This window comes from Neoarius graeffei, chromosome 25, assembly GCF_027579695.1.
Source record: "Neoarius graeffei isolate fNeoGra1 chromosome 25, fNeoGra1.pri, whole genome shotgun sequence".
Lineage (NCBI taxonomy): Eukaryota > Metazoa > Chordata > Actinopteri > Siluriformes > Ariidae > Neoarius > Neoarius graeffei.
The window spans coordinates 11,412,831-11,430,170 of NC_083593.1; the positions used below are offsets into that span (position 1 = coordinate 11,412,831).

The following is a 17,340-nucleotide window of genomic DNA, read 5'->3' on the forward strand; positions in this document are numbered from 1 at the left end:
TGATGTCATTCAGGAAAACCATAATTACTCCCATTGGACCTTCACCTCAACCCCCAAGCTGGATTTTGGGGGAATTGTGGGGGGAAATAAAGTCTTAAAATACAAATTTAACTTGCATTTTACATAATATTGATTGAAAACTGTCAAAATGACCACATGCATCAGTTCAACTGAAGTCCAGGATCCCAAAATGAATAACTGTGGATGCAATAAGGGTGATGCAGTGTCCTGTTTTTTGCACTGCAACCATGCAGGTCATCTTCCTGAGGTATTTTGTGAAGTTTCAGAAAGAATGAAAGCCTGAGAGTGAGAAAACATAGGTTTTGTTTCACCACAAAGAATGACTTAATTTGTTTCAATTCAATTCTATTTTTTATCTTATCCAGCTTTATTGGACTAAATAATAAGCATACGTAAAAGCAAGAAAATGACAATATTGAAAAAAACAAAAAAACGAATTCAAGACAAAATTAAACAAAAAAAAAAAGTCCAAAGGGGAAAACGCGAACGGGCGACCCATGCGAGGCGCATCCCCGATTAAGTTAAAATAAGTAAATAAATAAATATAAATAAAAAATTACAATTAAGAATGACAGGAACAAGTACAGATCATAGTCCAGGTGCAGCTAAAGTCAATACTGTAAATAGATTTCAGAAGTTCATTATAAAACGAGCGTAGGGAAGATTTAAATACATCAATACTACAGAACTTGTCAGAAGAAAACGTTTTACAGACAAAATTCCATGGTTCAACAGATCTATTAAAGAAGGAGGCCTGGTAAGTGGTTGTTCTGCAGTAGGCGAGCTTTAAAACTAATGACGGCTTGAGTGATCTGGTACGGCCATGAGATACAAAGGTGACAAACTGGCTTATATCTAAGTTGGTAGGGCCAAATATACATTTATACAAAAAACTAAGTCCCTCAGCTCTCTGTCATAAGACAGGGGTAGCAAATTTAGAGCTGTGAGTCTGTCTTTGTAGGCCATATCTCCAATCTTCTGCTTGAGGATCCAACGTGTAGCACGACGCTGGACTCTTTCAATCAAAGATCTTAACACGACTGTGGATGGAGACCATACTTCAGAAGCAAAGCACAGTTGAGACTTAACAAAGGCGAGGTAGAGAGATCTTCTTACGCTAGTATCTATGATTTGTGTGCACGATCTTTTCAAAAGTCCCAGCATTCTGTTGGCTTTACTGACAATTGAGTTCACATGTGAGTTCCATGTTAGAGTGCTAGATATCACAACTCCGAGATCCTTCTCTTCATCAACCCATTTTATTTATATAGCAATTTTAACAATGGATATTGTCACAAAGCAGCTTTACAGAAATCTGCTTTTAAAATTAATTTATCTCTAATGAACAAACCAGAGGCAATGGTGGCAAGGAGAAGCTCCTTGCTAAAAGGACTTTAATATGAGCATCATTTGAGTTTTAAATCTATGGTTGTCTCCTAGGAGGAGCCATTATTCCCCAATGACGACTGTGTTACTTTTTGCTCCCTGTGATGAGTGTGTTCATTGTTTGCACCTGTTCCTTGTCAGCCCTTGTATATAAGCCATCCTTGAATTTGGTCTCTTTGCCCAGTTATCAGGTTTTCTCCTGGAGCATTGGCTGGCGGTCGGGCGGGCCCGCCAGCCAGCCAGCCCGCCCGCCCTAGCACCTTGATTTTGTTCTGGTAGTTTGGAGTTTGTTACCTGGAAGTTTTGTGTTGAAGTATTTAGTTGTAGTTTTTCTTTTAGGATTTTTGCTTCTTATATTTTGTTTGTACTTTTGGATTCTTTTTACATATTTTTCTGCATTATTTGTCTACCTCTGTGAACTCTCCTCATTCGTTCATTCCATGAGTTAATGTGTGAATATGTCTTTCGAGAAGATCATCCGACATCCAATGTTGGTTTTCGTCCTCGTCCCTTATGTACAGAGATTTTTCTAGATTCTCTGAGTCTTTTCATGATATTGTGTACCGGAGCTGATGTGACACCCAAATTCTTTGCAATTTTACATTGAGGAACATTATTCTTAAATTGTTGCACTGTTTTCCCCACACACTTTCACAGAGCGGTGAACCCATCCCCATCTTTATTTGTGAGAGACTCAACCTCTCTGGGATGCTCTTTTTATATACAATCATGCTGACAATTAACCTAATTAGTTATGAGAAGTTCTACCAGCTGTATTTTTTAGCATGATCAAACTTTTCCAAGTCTTTTGTTATCCCTGTCTCAACTTTTCTGAAACATGTTGCTGGCACTAAATTCAAAATATATTTTTCAAAAAACAAAAAAAATCCCTTTTTCTCAGTTTCGACATTTGATATTTTGTCTTTGTAGTATTTTCAATGAAATATAGGGTTTCCATCATTTGCAAATCATCATATTTTGTTTTTATCTACATTTTATACAGCATCCCAACTTTTTTGGATGTGGGGTTGTCAAAAAAAAACAGCAGTGCTGAAAAAATGTAATTTTTCATTCACAAATTATACGCCGCAATCTCTTCTATCATAATGTGATTGAATAAGCCAGCTAAGTATGTTTCAAAACAACAAAGACTTTCACAAATTAGGAAACTGCTGTTCATAATAGACAGTAAGAGCCACCTAATAATAATTTTTTTTATCAGATATGCTTTAGTTTTTTGGGTTTGTTATATTCTAGAAAGATTAGAAATTTTGCATATTATCAGAATCTACAACACAGCTAGAACACAGTGCTGCTGTGAGTCAAAATGAGGTCCTTTAAGCACATGATTTTCAAGAGGATTTACTTTTAAGAACAATACCATTCAAGTGGTGCTGTCAGGCCCTCGCACATCCAGCGACAGCACCAGATTAACACAAGACAGCAATTAAGCAACTGCGATGAACCGGCGACTTGTCCAGGGTGTACCCCACCTCTCGCCCATCGTCAGCTGGGATAGGCTCCAGCTTGCCAGCGACCCTGCACAGGATAAGCAGTTATGGATAATGGATGGATGGAATTCATCTCATCTCATCTCATCTCATCTCATCACATCTCATCTCATCTCATCTCATTATCTCTAGCCGCTTTATCCTTCTACAGGGTCACAGGCGAGCTGGAGCCTATCCCAGCTGACTACGGGCGAAAGGCGGGGTACACCCTGGACAAGTCGCCAGGTCATCACAGGGCTGACACATAGACACAGACAACCATTCACACTCACATTCACACCTACGGTCAATTTAGAGTCACCAGTTAACCTAACCTGCATGTCTTTGGACTGTAGGGGAAACCGGAGCACCCGGAGGAAACCCACGTGGACACGGGGAGAACATGCAAATTCTGCACAGAAAGACCCTCGCCGGCCACGGGGCTCGAACCCAGACCTTCTTGCTGTGAGGCGACAGCGCTAACCACTACACCACCGTGCCGCCCATGGATGGAATTAAGCGATTTTTTTTTCTTTAGTGACATCATATATGGCGGCACGGTGGTGTAGTGGTTAGCGCTGTCGCCTCACAGCAAGAAGGTCCTGGGTTCGAGCCCCGGGGCCGGCGAGGGCCTTTCTGTGTGGAGTTTGCATGTTCTCCCCGTGTCCGCGTGGGTTTCCTCCGGGTGCTCCGGTTTCCCCCACAGTCCAAAGACATGCAGGTTAGGTTAACTGGTGACTCTAAAATTGACCGTAGGTGTGAGTGTGAATGGTTGTCTGTGTCTATGTGTCAGCCCTGTGATGACCTGGCGACTTGTCCAGGGTGTACCCCGCCTTTCGCCCGTAGTCAGCTGGGATAGGCTCCAGCTTGCCTGCGACCCTGTAGAAGGATAAAGCGGCTAGAGATAATGAGATGAGATGAGACATCATATATACCAAATCTGACATGAATCCGAAGAATAGGTCAAAATGTAAAACGTGTGTGTGTCTGCCAAATTTCATGAGTTTTTGTCCACAAGAGCAATCTCAAAAATGGCCAAGTCTTGAATTCAAACAGTAATCCTTTGGAAAATTATAGGACCTTTACCTCCGGTGTTCAGGCCTGAATTAAGTAATTATTTTTGGAAGTTTAGCTCAGGCCACTGGAGCAAATCACTGGCAAAAAAATACAAGAAAATAAGTATATAATTAATAAAATAAATAAGAACATAAAATGAACAATGCACCTCCTCTTTATCATTTTAACAAACATTGTCTTTTTTCTTGCAAACTTCATCTTCATATCCTGTAAACTCACATGCGTATGAAATATGACAGTAAAAACCTCTTGCTTGTGTGTGTGTGTGTTTGTGGTGTGTGTGAGTGTGTGTGTGTGGGCTTTTTTTTTTAGCATCTCATGGGATCCTGATGCACATCTTTCATTTGAAAATAATACCATGAGACTCTTAAAATCAAAAGGTGATTCAACAGACTATTAGTTTAAGGATGTGTGCACTGATGCAACAGGCTTAGTGTATGTTTTTTTAAATCCCCCCCTCAAAAAAAATTGTGTTTGTTTTTCGCTTTAATTGTATACTTTGCAACTTCTGATTAAAGGTGGGAAAGGTTCTGACATGGTTCATCTTAGTGTCCTTCTCTGACTTCATAAAAACCTACCATTTTAATAGGGGTGTGTAGATGTTTATAGCCACTGTAATATTACACAGCAATTACACATAACATTATCAATTGATTTTTATGACAGATTTCCTTAGCTTCCTTGAACTGAAAGAAAATATTGTGTATGTCCAAAATAACCTTTTACAGTTTTAATTTTATGACTGATTATTTAACAGCACAGATGTTACTGCTGTTACTGTGCAAGCTGATTGCACCAACATTTATTGACAATAATAAAAACCCAGAACATGTTTTGTTACATTTTTGACAAGGTTTATTAATTTATTTGGTTGCTGGCGCGACACAGGGACGACCTGAAAGAGAAAAGCAGAGCCATATTAGCGTACACTGTGTGTGGACTTGTATACATCACAATAATTGTCAAATATCATAGTTTATAATATTGTTATGACAATCTTGTTTTACTGTTGCAGGATTTTACATCATTTTATTACTGCATTCAAAATTTCTGTCACTCCACATGTGCTTTGTTCAGTAGGTAGCTAAGTACATAATGGGAAATGCACTCTGGAAGACACTTTCAGGACAGCTGTGACTCACGATGTTGCTGCACCCTCTGCGTCCAGGCAAAGGAAGTCTTGTGCTGCTCGTTGTTTATCGCCACATGCAATGGCCTCCCGCCCAGGATCTTCCCGTTCAGCATTTCTACGGCGTTTCTGGCTTCGTCAGGAGTGGTATACTGTACAAATCCTCTGCCTCTCGATCGCCCATTCTCCATGATCACCTGTAGGGGAGATACAGAAAGCAAAAAGTGAGCGTTACACACTCTCATGTGACTAATCATGAGGAAAACCGAGCAATGTCTGTCCAGAAAAATATAAACTATGTACAGCTATGTTGTGTTAGCATCAGGGTTCTGGTATTGCACCTCCCCATAGTTGATATGAATCTCTTTTATGTTAAAGGTCATTTTTGGTACAAACTATAGAAAAAAACTCCCCGCTACACACTCATATCCTTGTGCTGCAAGTGCACATAGGTTTTGACCTAATAGAGTGAGTAAGGGGAAGTGAACACAGGGTCTTGGGAAAGGAATAAAATGTAGGGATTAGTAGTTGAAAGTAACCTTTGCTCTGATGACGCTTCCAAAGGGTTGGAAATAGTCGTGCAGGAACTCGTCATCCACGCTGTAGTCCAAATTTTTCACGAAGATTTCGCCAGTCTACAGAACAGAGAGCAGAGTTAACATCCAGTGTGTGGGTGTGTGCATGTGGGTGTTTGTACTGTGGGATATAATAATACGTACTGATCAATCACTCAATATTAAGCCAATTCTTAAACTAAAAATGTGATTAAACACAGCTGTGACCAAAAGCTGGTCCAAATCGATAAGAGTCACTCAAAATATAGTCACTTTAGCACCTTTGCTTGTACTTTGCTGATCGTCTTCTCCGGCATCTTCTTTTCTCGCCGAGGCTCTTCCTGTCTCTCTGGAGCGGCATCTGTAGGTACAGCCAATCATTTCACTTTTGCGTACAATCAGTAAGTTCCACTAATTTGCTTACTTTAATAGTATACATCCACTTTCAATCTTTTTAATTGCGTCAGATTTTGACTCACTACATTCACTCAAGTATGAATTCTCAGTCCACCACTGGTGTTATAGTTACACCTTGACCACCCCCAAGCATGCTGAGACCCAAACCGCACTCTCTCAACACCAGTGTTGTTAAACTTAACGCAAAACTAATCAGACAGCTGTGACTCACCCTGTGGCTGGATGGTCAGCTGTCTAGTGCGGCTACTCTGAGCCGGACTCACGTACACAGGCTTGCTGCCCAACAGCCTGCCGTTCATGGTGACGATGGCTTTTCTGGCTTCATCACGAGATGTAAAGGTGATGAAGCCCTTGCCACTTGAACGGCCATTCTTCATCATGACCTGTAGAGGACAGCAAGAAGATACAGAAAGCAAAGAATGAGCATTGCATGCATTGCACATACAATGCAAAAAGATTCGTAGCTCATCCACATTCAGAAAATACACCATTTGAGAAAAAAATCACCCCTCTACACATTCATCTCCTTGTGCTGCAAGTGTACACTACTTTTGATGTAATACAGTGAGTAAGGTGAGGTGAACACTGGTTCTTGAGAAAGGAATGAAATCTAGGGATTAGTTATTGCTAGTGACCTTTGCATTGATGACCGTCCCAAATCGCCTGAATTCCTCCTGTAGGCGCTCGTCTTCCACGCTGCCATCCAAATTCCTCAGTAGGAGTGTGAATGTCTACAGAACAGGGCAGAGTCAACATCTAGCATGTTAATGAAGTGAATGATTAAACTAAAAAAAATCATAGCTGTACAAAACCTAGTCTGAATGCATAAATGTAAAAGTCAGCACAGACTTGCACTCAGACATGAACTCAGAGATACACCCACATATCCATATATGGATTTAAAGCATGTCCTCTTTGCAAAAGATCTGTGATCTGCAAAAAGACTCTACCTTCTTGTTCTTGCTGATGCGTTTCTCAGGGACCTTCTTCTTCTGAACAGGCTGCTTCTGGATTTTAGCCTGCACCTGTTGCTCCTCTCCCTGCTGCTCCTCTAGCTTCTGCTCCTCTACTTTGTCGATGACATTCATGCTCCAGGGATGCTATTTTAGACAAAAAAAAAGTGAAAGAATTAGAGAATTAAAGACGCCACTGAAAAAAATGATTAACATTATATATGTCCAACTTATTCACGAGCTCAGTGTCTCACATGTAAAGTGAATGGCTCTATGTCCTCTAGCCCATTATCCAGTGCGTCCATGATGTCACCCCATGAAAGAGGATCTGGCAGTGTGGATGGTGGCGCTTTGAAACGGTCTTGCTTTTCCACGGACGGCTGAGGCTGGACATGGGTGGCAGATCCGGGCTCAGGCTCTGACACTGCTGGTGATGTTACAGGTGGAGCCAGAGGAGCATTTATACTGCCAGCCTGCACATCTTCACTCTGAGAAAGAAAAGGAAATAGAAGAGTTATTATATTGCATGCCTGTGATTGTGTATGTTCTTGCAACTTATGCTCCATTAGCTTCTGCTCCTCTTCCTGGCTGATGTTATCCGAGCTCCAGGGATCCTGGTTTAGACAGGAAAAGAGAGAATTAAACATTTATGCTATATACAGTTAGGTCCATAAATATTTGGACAGAGACAACATTTTTCTAATTTTGGTTCTGTACATTACCACAGTAATTTTGAACAAAACAATTCAGATGCAGTTGAAGTTCAGACTTTCAGCTTTAATTCAGTGGGTTGAACAAAATTATTGCATAAAAATGTGAGCAACTAAAGCATTTTTTAAACACAATCCCTTCATTTCAGGGGCTCAAAAGTAATTGGACAAATTAAATAATTGTAAATAAAATGTTCATTTCTAATACTTGGTTGAAAACCCTTTGTTGGCAATGACTGCCTGAAGTCTTGAACTCATGGACATCACCAGACACTGTGTTTCCTCCTTTTTAATGCTCTGCCAGGCCTTTACTGCAGCGGTTTTCAGTTGCTATTTGTTTGTGGGCCTTTCTGTCTGAAGTTTAGTCTTTAACAAGTGAAATGCATGCTCAATTGGGTTGAGATCAGGTGACTGACTTGGCCATTCAAGAATATTCCACTTCTTTGCTTTAATAAACTTCTGGGTTGCTTTGGCTTTATGTTTTGGGTCATTGTCCATCTGTATTATGAAACGCTGACCAATCAGTTTGGCTGCATTTGAGCACACAGTATGTCTCTGAATACCTCAGAATTCATCTGGCTGCTTCTGTCCTGTGTCACATCATCAATAAACACTAGTGACTCAGTGCCACTGGCAGCCATGCATGCCCAAGCCATCACACTGCCTCCGCTGTGTTTTACAGATGATGTGGTATGCTTTGGATCATGAGCTGCACCACACCTTCACCATACTTTTTTCTTTCCATCATTCTGGTAGAGGTTGATCTTGGTTTCATCTGTCCAAAGAATGTTCTTCCAGAACTGTGCTGGCTTTTTTAGATGTTTTTTTTAGCAAAGTCCAATCTAGCCTTTTTTATTCTTGAGGCTTATGAGTGGCTCGCACCGTGCAGTGATCCCTCTGTATTTACTTTCATGCAGTCTTCTCTTTATGGTAGATTTGGATATTCATACACCTACCTCCTGGAGAGTGTTGTTCACTTGGTTGGCTGTTGTGAAGGGGTTTCTCTTCACCATGGAAATTATTCTGCGATCATCCACCACTGTTGTCTTCTGTGGGCATCCAGGTCTTTTTGCATTGATGAGTTCACCAGTGCTTTCTTTCTTTCTGTCTCAGGATGTTCCAAACTGTAGATTTTGCCACTCCTAATATTGTAGCAATTTCTCAGATGGGTTTTTTCTGTTTTCGCAGCTTAAGGATGGCTTGTTTCACCTGCATGGAGAGCTCCTTTGACCGCATGTTTTCTTCACAGCAAAATCTTCCAAATGCAAGCACCACACCTCAAATCAACTCCAGGCCTTTAATCTGCTTAATTGAGAATGACATAACGAAGGAATTGCCCACACCAGCCCATGTAATAGCCTTGGAGTCAATTGTCCAATTACTTTTGGTCCCTTTAAAAACAGGGTGGCACATGTTAAGGAGCTGAAACTCCTAAACCCTTCATCCAATTTTAATGTGTATACCCTCAAATGAAAGCTGAAAGTCTGGACTTTATGTCCATGTCCATTATTTAACTATAACTTGAATATGTTTCAGTAAACAGGTAAAAAAACAAAAATTTATGTGTGTGTCCAAATATATATGGACCTAACTGTATGTTCAATTTATTCACAAGCTTAGTGTCTCACATGTAACATGAAGGGCTCTACACCCTCGAGCCCATCGTCCAGAGCATCCATTATGTCACCCCATGACGCATGGGGTGGAAGGATGGGGTGGGACAGGCTTGGACTCTGAAGAACGTTGAAAAATTGTTGAGCCTGAAAGTGAAGAAAGGAACAGAGTTGGCTTTAAAGACACTTGCCTCTTGGGGCACTTAAAGACACTTAATATCTGAGAGCTGCTTAAGACCAAAACATGGCACTTTCCTCATTGGGTAATACAGCCGCTGTGTTTTGTTTAATTGTCATGAACAAGTATTTAGTGAACAGGTGAAGAAACAGGTACATACTGAAGCCTAATGATGAAATAATTACATTTCTCTGAATAAACAGGTCTGGATATATTATTAGGCATATCAGCTGAAAGTTCAAATTCAATCCAAATCGCTTAAAACTGATCTCACTGAATTCAGAAATGATTGCAGAACAACATAATTTTTACATAATTAAAATATGTTTATCTGTTCTTGAGATATTACCAGTCAAAGATTGGAAAAACAACTTAATTTTTAGAAAACTGTTGTGATATTCTGTATGAGGATAACACAGTCCAACATGGGCCTCATTAATGAATGAGCTCAAGTGCTTTTTCTTAATAACTTTTCTGTTTTTCAAGATATTTACATGGAAATTGGCAGACACATAGAGAGTTGTATACTGAATGCAAAGTTTAAAAAATTACCAAAAACCAATGATGCAAATTAGTATTTAATTCGTGATTATTTTGCTAATTAGATAAAAATGTTAAATCGGTACACTTTCTTCTTCAAAGTTTCACCAAATGGCGTTATTTGTGCAATATAAGGCTGATCTTAAGTCTCATATGTATACATCACAAAGAAGGAGAAATCAGTGTTAATTATAATTAAATATAAAGAATATAAATGATTATTTCGATTAATATTCACAGCTTTCAAGGCGAACCTCGAAAAAACTGAGCCACATCCAATAAACAATTGCATTTAGTTGATTTGAAATTGACACTCCGTTTCTGACTTCCAGATTTTTAAATTATCATTCTGAACACTAAGATCTCACTATTTTTCATCAAAACAACTACAGTTATATTCTAATATATAGATTTAGGCACTGCTTAAAAGCGGAGCTCCCATCTGTTTCTGGGTTGTAGAATTTTCTTATATCATAGCCAGCCTCTTTTGTTTAATTTCTTTACTGGTTAACACTGGCCACTAGGCGGTGTGTATGACTGGTAATCATAGAACGAGATACACACCGCCTAGTGGCCGATGCTAGTAATTACCAGTCATACACACCGCCTAGTGGCCGACATTAGTAATTACCAGTCCTAAACACCGCCTAGTGGCCGATGTTAGTAATTACCAGTCATACACACCGCCTAGTGGCCGATGTTAGTAATTTCCAGTCCTAAACACCGCCTAGTGGCCGATGTTAGTAATTACCAGTCATACACACCGTCGTACACAAAGCGCAGGAGCTCAGCTCAGTCATTTATTTTCATGAATCGGTTTGATTTGAAAATATAAATCGGTAAAGCTATAAAAACTCACTTCAAAGTCTTCCGTACGTCATAACATCAAACATCAGCAGACGGAAATTTTTGTTGAATACTTCATCAGAAACTGTGAGAGCGAGAGAACATCCCTATAAAAGTAATCTGATTGATATTCAGGAGTAATCCAGTCGGAAACCGATCAGGAGAGAGAGAGAGAGAGAGAGAGAGAGAGAGAGAGAGAGCCTGACCGCTTTCCCGTGACTCAAAAAGCAGCGGTAGTTTCCCGATGTGCCGCGAGCAGAGAGTGAACTCTGTTGTACCAACTTCAACCTGCCGTTCCTCCCAAAGTACTGAACAGATCTTAACGAGATGAATTTCTTTGGAAAGCAAAGATTATAAGCTTTTTAATGACTGTGTTCACGATAGAAAATATTCAGGAGTTGAGCAGTGACAGATTTGGAAACTTCAATGAGCGTCTACATGCAGAATTTTCCCAGCAGTTGGACTACTGCTCAAAGTCCTGAGTTCAATCCCGGTGTTGCCAAGCTGCTCTGGCTGGGCCCTTGAGCAAGTCCCTTAACCACCAATCACTTGGATAAATGAGATAAATGTGCGTTGCTCTGGGTCACGGCGTGTGACAAATACCATAAATTTAAAAAAAACAAACTAACAGTGGTCCTGTACTGTGAATCCTGACGATCAATTTTGCTAATTAACATCACCGTATGCAGAAAGGTATGTGGTTAAAACTTACCATTTTCCAGAGGATGGTGTGAAGTCTGAAGTGAATCTCCTGTTGAAACGTCAAGTTGATGGTGTTGAAGTAGTTGAAGGTGTTAAATTGTGAAATAATCTCTTGCTCTTGTTAAAGTTGCTTGCTGCTGTTAAGTTTGCTTGCCTGATGTTGATTTTTGATTGCCTGCCGTTGATTTGCTCTGGCTCATGTCACGTGCTCCTTCTATTTTGGAATGATTTTGAATGATAACACAAAACGCTTTGATACCATCCGACAGTAAAGGCTGTGTCCGAAATCACGCACTCATTCACTACTCCCTACTCACTATATAGGGAAGCAGCAAGCACACTATTGTTCTTCTTCTTCTTTTAAGTTTACTTGATGTATTTATTATTATAGCACACTCATATTTTGGAGCTGCGACTCCTCCTGCAGCTTTTGAGATAGCGACACCGTTCCAACTCTGACACGTCCGGCCTGAACCCGTGTAGTGTGCTTGTATACAGCTTTTGGATCGACGCACCCGTTCTCTCGTCCTTGTCCTTTTTCTGTCATTTTTTTTCCCCAAAGAGAATGAATAGGGCTCATGAATCAATCGTCCTGCTCGGACACGCTCCATCCGAGACGCACCAAACTTCATGTGATACTTCAGGCCAACTCCCCCGACACATCCATGCAATCGGTTCTGACCTGCACTCGTCTTTTCCTTTCTTTTCACTCACCCTTTTTCCTTCATAGGCTTCCATTGCTTTTTGGCCCCTTTGAAAATGCATGGAGTTTCGGGAGAAAAACTTTCAGTCTCCGTCAATTTTTTGAACCGAGTGATCAAAGTTCAAGAAACTTCAAATGATGCCTCAGGCCAAGTCCCTGCACATATCCATCCCCTTATCTGAGACCGCACTCATTTTTTTCCTTGGGTTTCACGCATCCCTTTTTCCCCCCATAGTCTTCCAATGATTTTTGGCCCCATTCAAATGAATGGAGTTTTACTCAGTAACACTTCACCGCACATCCACCAAACTTCATGTGGCTCCTCAGGCCAACTCACCCATCACACACATGATATCAGCTCTGACCTGCACTCGTCTTTGTCTTGCCTTTCATTCATCCTTTTTTCCTCCACACAGCCACTAATTATTGGAAACATGACAGAGTCATCCCTCCATTCCCCCACACGTGATAATGCATTTGGCAAGGATCTGCTCATTTGAGACTTTGAAAACAAATCAACTACAACTCAAAGGCCACTTTATTAGGAATCCTTGCCCGTATGCACACTGCATACTAGCTGTTTGCATGTTAGCCATTAGCACACTACCATGCTAGCTGTTAGCAATTGCTAGTTGTTCGCATGTTAGCTTTAACATGTTATCATGAGAGTTGTTAGCATGTTAGGATTAGCACGTTAGCATGCTAACAGTTAGCATGGTAGCCTTTAGCATATTAGGATGTCACGTTAAGCACGTTGGCATGCTAACAGTTAACATGTTATCCATTAGCATGTTAGCCTGCTAGCTGTTAGCATGGTAGTTGTTAGCCTATTAGCCTTAGATTGTTAACATGCAAACAATTAGCATAATATCCATTAACATGTTATCATGTTAGTATTAGCATGTTAGCATGCTAGCTTTTAGCATGTTAGCAATTAGCATGCTAGCATGTTAGCATTAGCATGTTAGAAGGTTAATATTAGCATGCTAGCTTTTAGCATGTTAGCATTCGCATGTTAAAATGTTCACATTAGCATGCTAGCATGCTAGCTGTTAACATGTAAGGCATAGCATGTTAGCATGTTTATATTAGCATGTTAGCATTCTAGCTTTTCGCATTTTAGCATTAGCATGTTAGCATTTGCATGTTAGCATGTTTGCATTAGCATGTTAGCATGCTAGCTGTTAGCATGCAAGGTATAGCATGTTAGCATTAGCATGCTAACATGCTAGCAATAGCATATTAGCATGTTAGCATGCTAGCTGTTAACATGTAAGGCATAGGATGTTAGCATATTAGTATTACCATGTTAGCATGCTAGCTTTTAGCATGTTAGCATTCACATATTAACATTTAGCATTTGCAGGTTAGCAGGTTTGCATTAGTACGTTAACATGCTAGCTGTTAGCATGCAAGGTATAGCATGTTAGCATTAGCATATTAGCATGTTAGTATGCTAGCTGTTAGCATGTAAGGCATAGCATGTTAGCATATTAGTATTACCATGTTAGCATGCTAGCTTTTACATGTTAGCATTCACATATTAACATTTAGCATTTGCAGGTTAGCAGGTTTGCTTTAGCATGTTAGCATGCTAGCTGTTAGCATGCAAGGTATAGCATGTTAGCATTAGCATATTAGCATGTTAGCATGCTAGCTGTTAGCAATGTAAGGCATAGTGTATTAGCATATTAGTATTACCATGTTAGCATGCTAGCTTTTAGCATGTTAGCATTCACATATTAACATTTAGCATTTGCAGGTTAGCAGGTTTGCATTAGTACGTTAACATGCTAGCTGTTAGCATGCAAGGTATAGCATGTTAGCATTAGCATATTAGCATGTTAGCATGCTAGCTGTTAGCAATGTAAGGCATAGTGTATTAGCATATTAGTATTACCATGTTAGCATGCTAGCTTTTAGCATGTTAACATTCACATATTAGCATGTTAGTCCACTATATAATGAGACGTGAGTGATTTTGGACACAGGGTAAATGTTTTGCACTAACTACAGGTAACCAGACTATGTTTTTGTACACAATCACGTCACACGATGTGCCACACATTAAATATTCAATAGATCCTGCCCAGGGGTGGTACTAGGACTTTAAGCTATGAGGGGCTCAGACCCAAGAAGCCTCACTCACCTTTTTTTCAAGCTGCTTAAATGCCCTAGAATATTTTCACATTGCTCTTCATGGTTTAATCATGGCCTACACATCTGAGTGAATATGAGGATTAACTGATTTCTAAGAGGAACAGTGCAAATTCATCAAGTGAAGTGACGTTCTTGGGTTTCTCATCTCCCCATGCTGGTTTTAGTCAGATTGATATTACTACAGTGAGTTACCCAGAGAGGAAAGAGGCATAATAATAATAATAATAATAATAATAATAATAATAATAATAATAATAACAGTCGGGGGCACAGTGAAAGCCATTAGATTAAGAAAAAAAATAACTAAAAGATACAAGAGTAAGGCAGTTCTAATCCGGATTTCTGTCTGAGGTCAAATTAAATGATAAATATGACAAGGATTCATAAAGATATATGGCATTCAAATTCAGTTTCAACGAGTCTAAGCAAAGATAACTCTCAAAGAGATAAAACCAAATTTTATGTTACTATAAGTCAAGGCTGGCACCTCAAGATTATTAACCAAAACCCAGTTATGAAAATCCTCCTAAAATAGCCAAGCTACCATATTACAAGGAAAGATGTTCATGGCCATATGGATTAAACAGGACCTGGAATCGATTCTGCCCTGCCTCATTTCCACTAACACCTCCTCCTTGAGGAGTCTACTTCTGTGGGCAGAGTGTGTGCACAACATTCTGTACTGTTCCTCTACTGGTTTGTCCTCTTTTGAGTGCCAGGTTGGATAACAGCCCCCTCTGTTCGCAGACGAGGAACTTGAGGTCAGGGTCCCATCATTGCAGAGGTTTGTATGACGCTGTAGGCACACATAGAGGAAGGTACGGTTGGCTCTTCTACGTGCCTCCCAGTGTCAACAGCTACAGGTAATCTTTGGCACAGGCCAGCGCCATCTTTTTGTCCTGGACAAAGGGTTGGGCTCTGTACCCAGTACCTCCCATTGTGGGTAGAATCCCGAGGTAAATTCTATCCATTGACTACTGATTGACAAAGTATAAACAGACACTGAAACAGCCTCCATTACACAGTGATCAACATCTATCCATAGCCACTTATCCTGTGCAGAGTCGCGGGCAAGCTGGAGCCTATCCCAACTGACTACGGGTGAGAGGCAGGGTACACCCTGGACAAGTCACCAGGTCATCGCAAGGCTGGCACATACGGTAGAAACAAACAACCATTCACACTCATAGTTACAGCTACGTTCAATTTCGAGCCACCAATTAGCCTAGCCTACATGTCTTTGGATTGTGGGGGAAACTGGAGCACCCGGAGTAAACCCATGCAAACACGGGGAAAACATGCAGACTCCACACAGAAAGGCCCCCGTCAGCCACTGAGCTCAAACCCAGAACCCCCTTGCTCTGAGGCGACAGTGCTAACCACTACACCACCGTGCTGGTTATCAACATCAATGCAATTCTAAACTTCTTTACATATTAAACTGGTTGTTACTTCCTGAAGGCACTTATGTTTTGAATGTCCGTAATATCACCCTGTGCAAATGATATGTTGTCCTTATCTGATTGTGAGACACTTGAAACAAATTGTGCAGATGAAAGTATTGAAAATGGAATCAAAGTTTATTTAAACATATCTCATTTTCTGTCATTTATTTCAATATAGTTTTTGCTGCATAGCCCATGTGTTAAATGCTAACAAAAATAGGTTTCTTGTTTGCCTAAATTTTTGGAAGTGCCCTGGTGCCATGCAGGAAAAAAAATCCAGCTAATTTAGTTATGAAACAAAAATGACAAATGGTGCAGTTGACAGAATTAGTCAGGTTTTGCTTCATTTCTGGCTTAAACCACAATAATTTTTTTTTGTTTTTTAAATATCTCTGAGCCATGTGATTACTTGGGTGGTCAAGAGGGTATGGTCAAGCACTGGCTATGAATGGGAGGAAGTCTAGAATTTTTTTTATATGAACCCTGCCACAATGCCCCGGAAACAATTACAACCCTGTTTCCAAAAAAGTAGGGATGTTGAGTAAATTATAAATTAAAAACAGAATGAAATGGCGGGCGGCACGGTGGTGTAGTGGTTAGCGCTGTCACCTCACAGCAAGAAGGTCCTGGGTTCGAGACCCGGGGCCGGCGAGGGCCTTTCTGTGTGGAGTTTGCATGTTCTCCCCGTGTCCGCGTGGGTTTCCTCCGGGTGCTCCGGTTTCCCCCACAGTCCAAAGACATGCAGGTTAGGTTAACTGGTGACTCTAAATTGACCGTAGGTGTGAGTGTGAATGGTTGTCTGTGTCTATGTGTCAGCCCTGTGATGACCTGGCGACTTGTCCAGGGTGTACCCAGCCTTTCGCCCGTAGTCAGCTGGGATAGGCTCCAGCTTGCCTGCGACCCTGTAGAAGGATAAAGCAGCTAGAGATAATGAGATGAGATGAGATGAGATGAGATGAACCCTGCCACAATGCCCCGGAAACAATTACAACCCTGTTTCCAAAAAAGTAAATTATGAAATAAAAACAGAATGAAATGGCATGCAAATCATCAAAACCCTATATTTAATTGAAAACAATACAAAGACAACATATCAAATGTTGGAGCTGAAAGTAATATATTATGCTCATTTTGAATTTAATGCCAGGAACATGGTTCAAAAAAGTTGAGACAGGGACATGTTTACCACTGTGTTGCAACACCTCTGCTTTTAACAACACTCTGTAAATGTTTGGGAACTGAGGAGACCAACTGCTGTACTTTTGAAAGTAAAATGTTGTCCTGTACTTCCCTGATATACAATTTCAGCTGCTCAACAGTTCAGGGTCTCCTTTGTTGCATTTTGCATTTCATAATGCGCCAGACGTTTACAATGAGAGCCAGATCTGGAGTGCAGGCAAGCCTGTTTAGCATCTG

The 17,340-nt window shown here is 40.5% G+C and overlaps 1 protein-coding gene and 1 long non-coding RNA gene across 2 annotated transcripts; both read right to left on the minus strand.

Annotated features, from left to right (window-relative positions):
* Positions 1-4,806: 4,806 nt before the first annotated feature.
* Positions 4,807-5,734, minus strand: LOC132873838 (uncharacterized). Its single transcript, XR_009651604.1, has 3 exons — positions 5,643-5,734; positions 5,117-5,300; positions 4,807-4,869 (listed from the first exon to the last, which is right to left on the minus strand). It is a non-coding gene; the product is annotated as an uncharacterized LOC132873838 (long non-coding RNA).
* A 192-nt stretch (positions 5,735-5,926) lies between these two features.
* LOC132873809 (uncharacterized) lies at positions 5,927-9,416 on the minus strand. The gene is made up of 6 exons (XM_060909610.1): positions 9,366-9,416; positions 7,282-7,641; positions 7,025-7,174; positions 6,710-6,805; positions 6,286-6,457; positions 5,927-6,018 (listed from the first exon to the last, which is right to left on the minus strand). Exons 1-6 carry the CDS (start codon positions 9,414-9,416, stop codon positions 5,927-5,929), a joined length of 921 nt encoding a protein of 306 aa, XP_060765593.1.
* Positions 9,417-17,340: the final 7,924 nt, after the last annotated feature.

Bases quoted from the DNA above. Each gene is read 5' to 3' on its own strand.
- LOC132873809 (XM_060909610.1), bottom strand. From the start codon at position 9,416: ATGGATGCTCTGGACGATGGGCTCGAGGGTGTAGAGCCCTTCATGTTA. The intron at 7,175-7,281 runs GTGAGACACTGA...TGTCTAAAATAG, and splicing joins TAGAGCCATTCACTTTACAT to CATCCCTGGAGCATGAATGT. The intron at 6,806-7,024 runs GTAGAGTCTTTT...CCTGTTCTGTAG, and splicing joins GCATCAGCAAGAACAAGAAG to ACATTCACACTCCTACTGAG.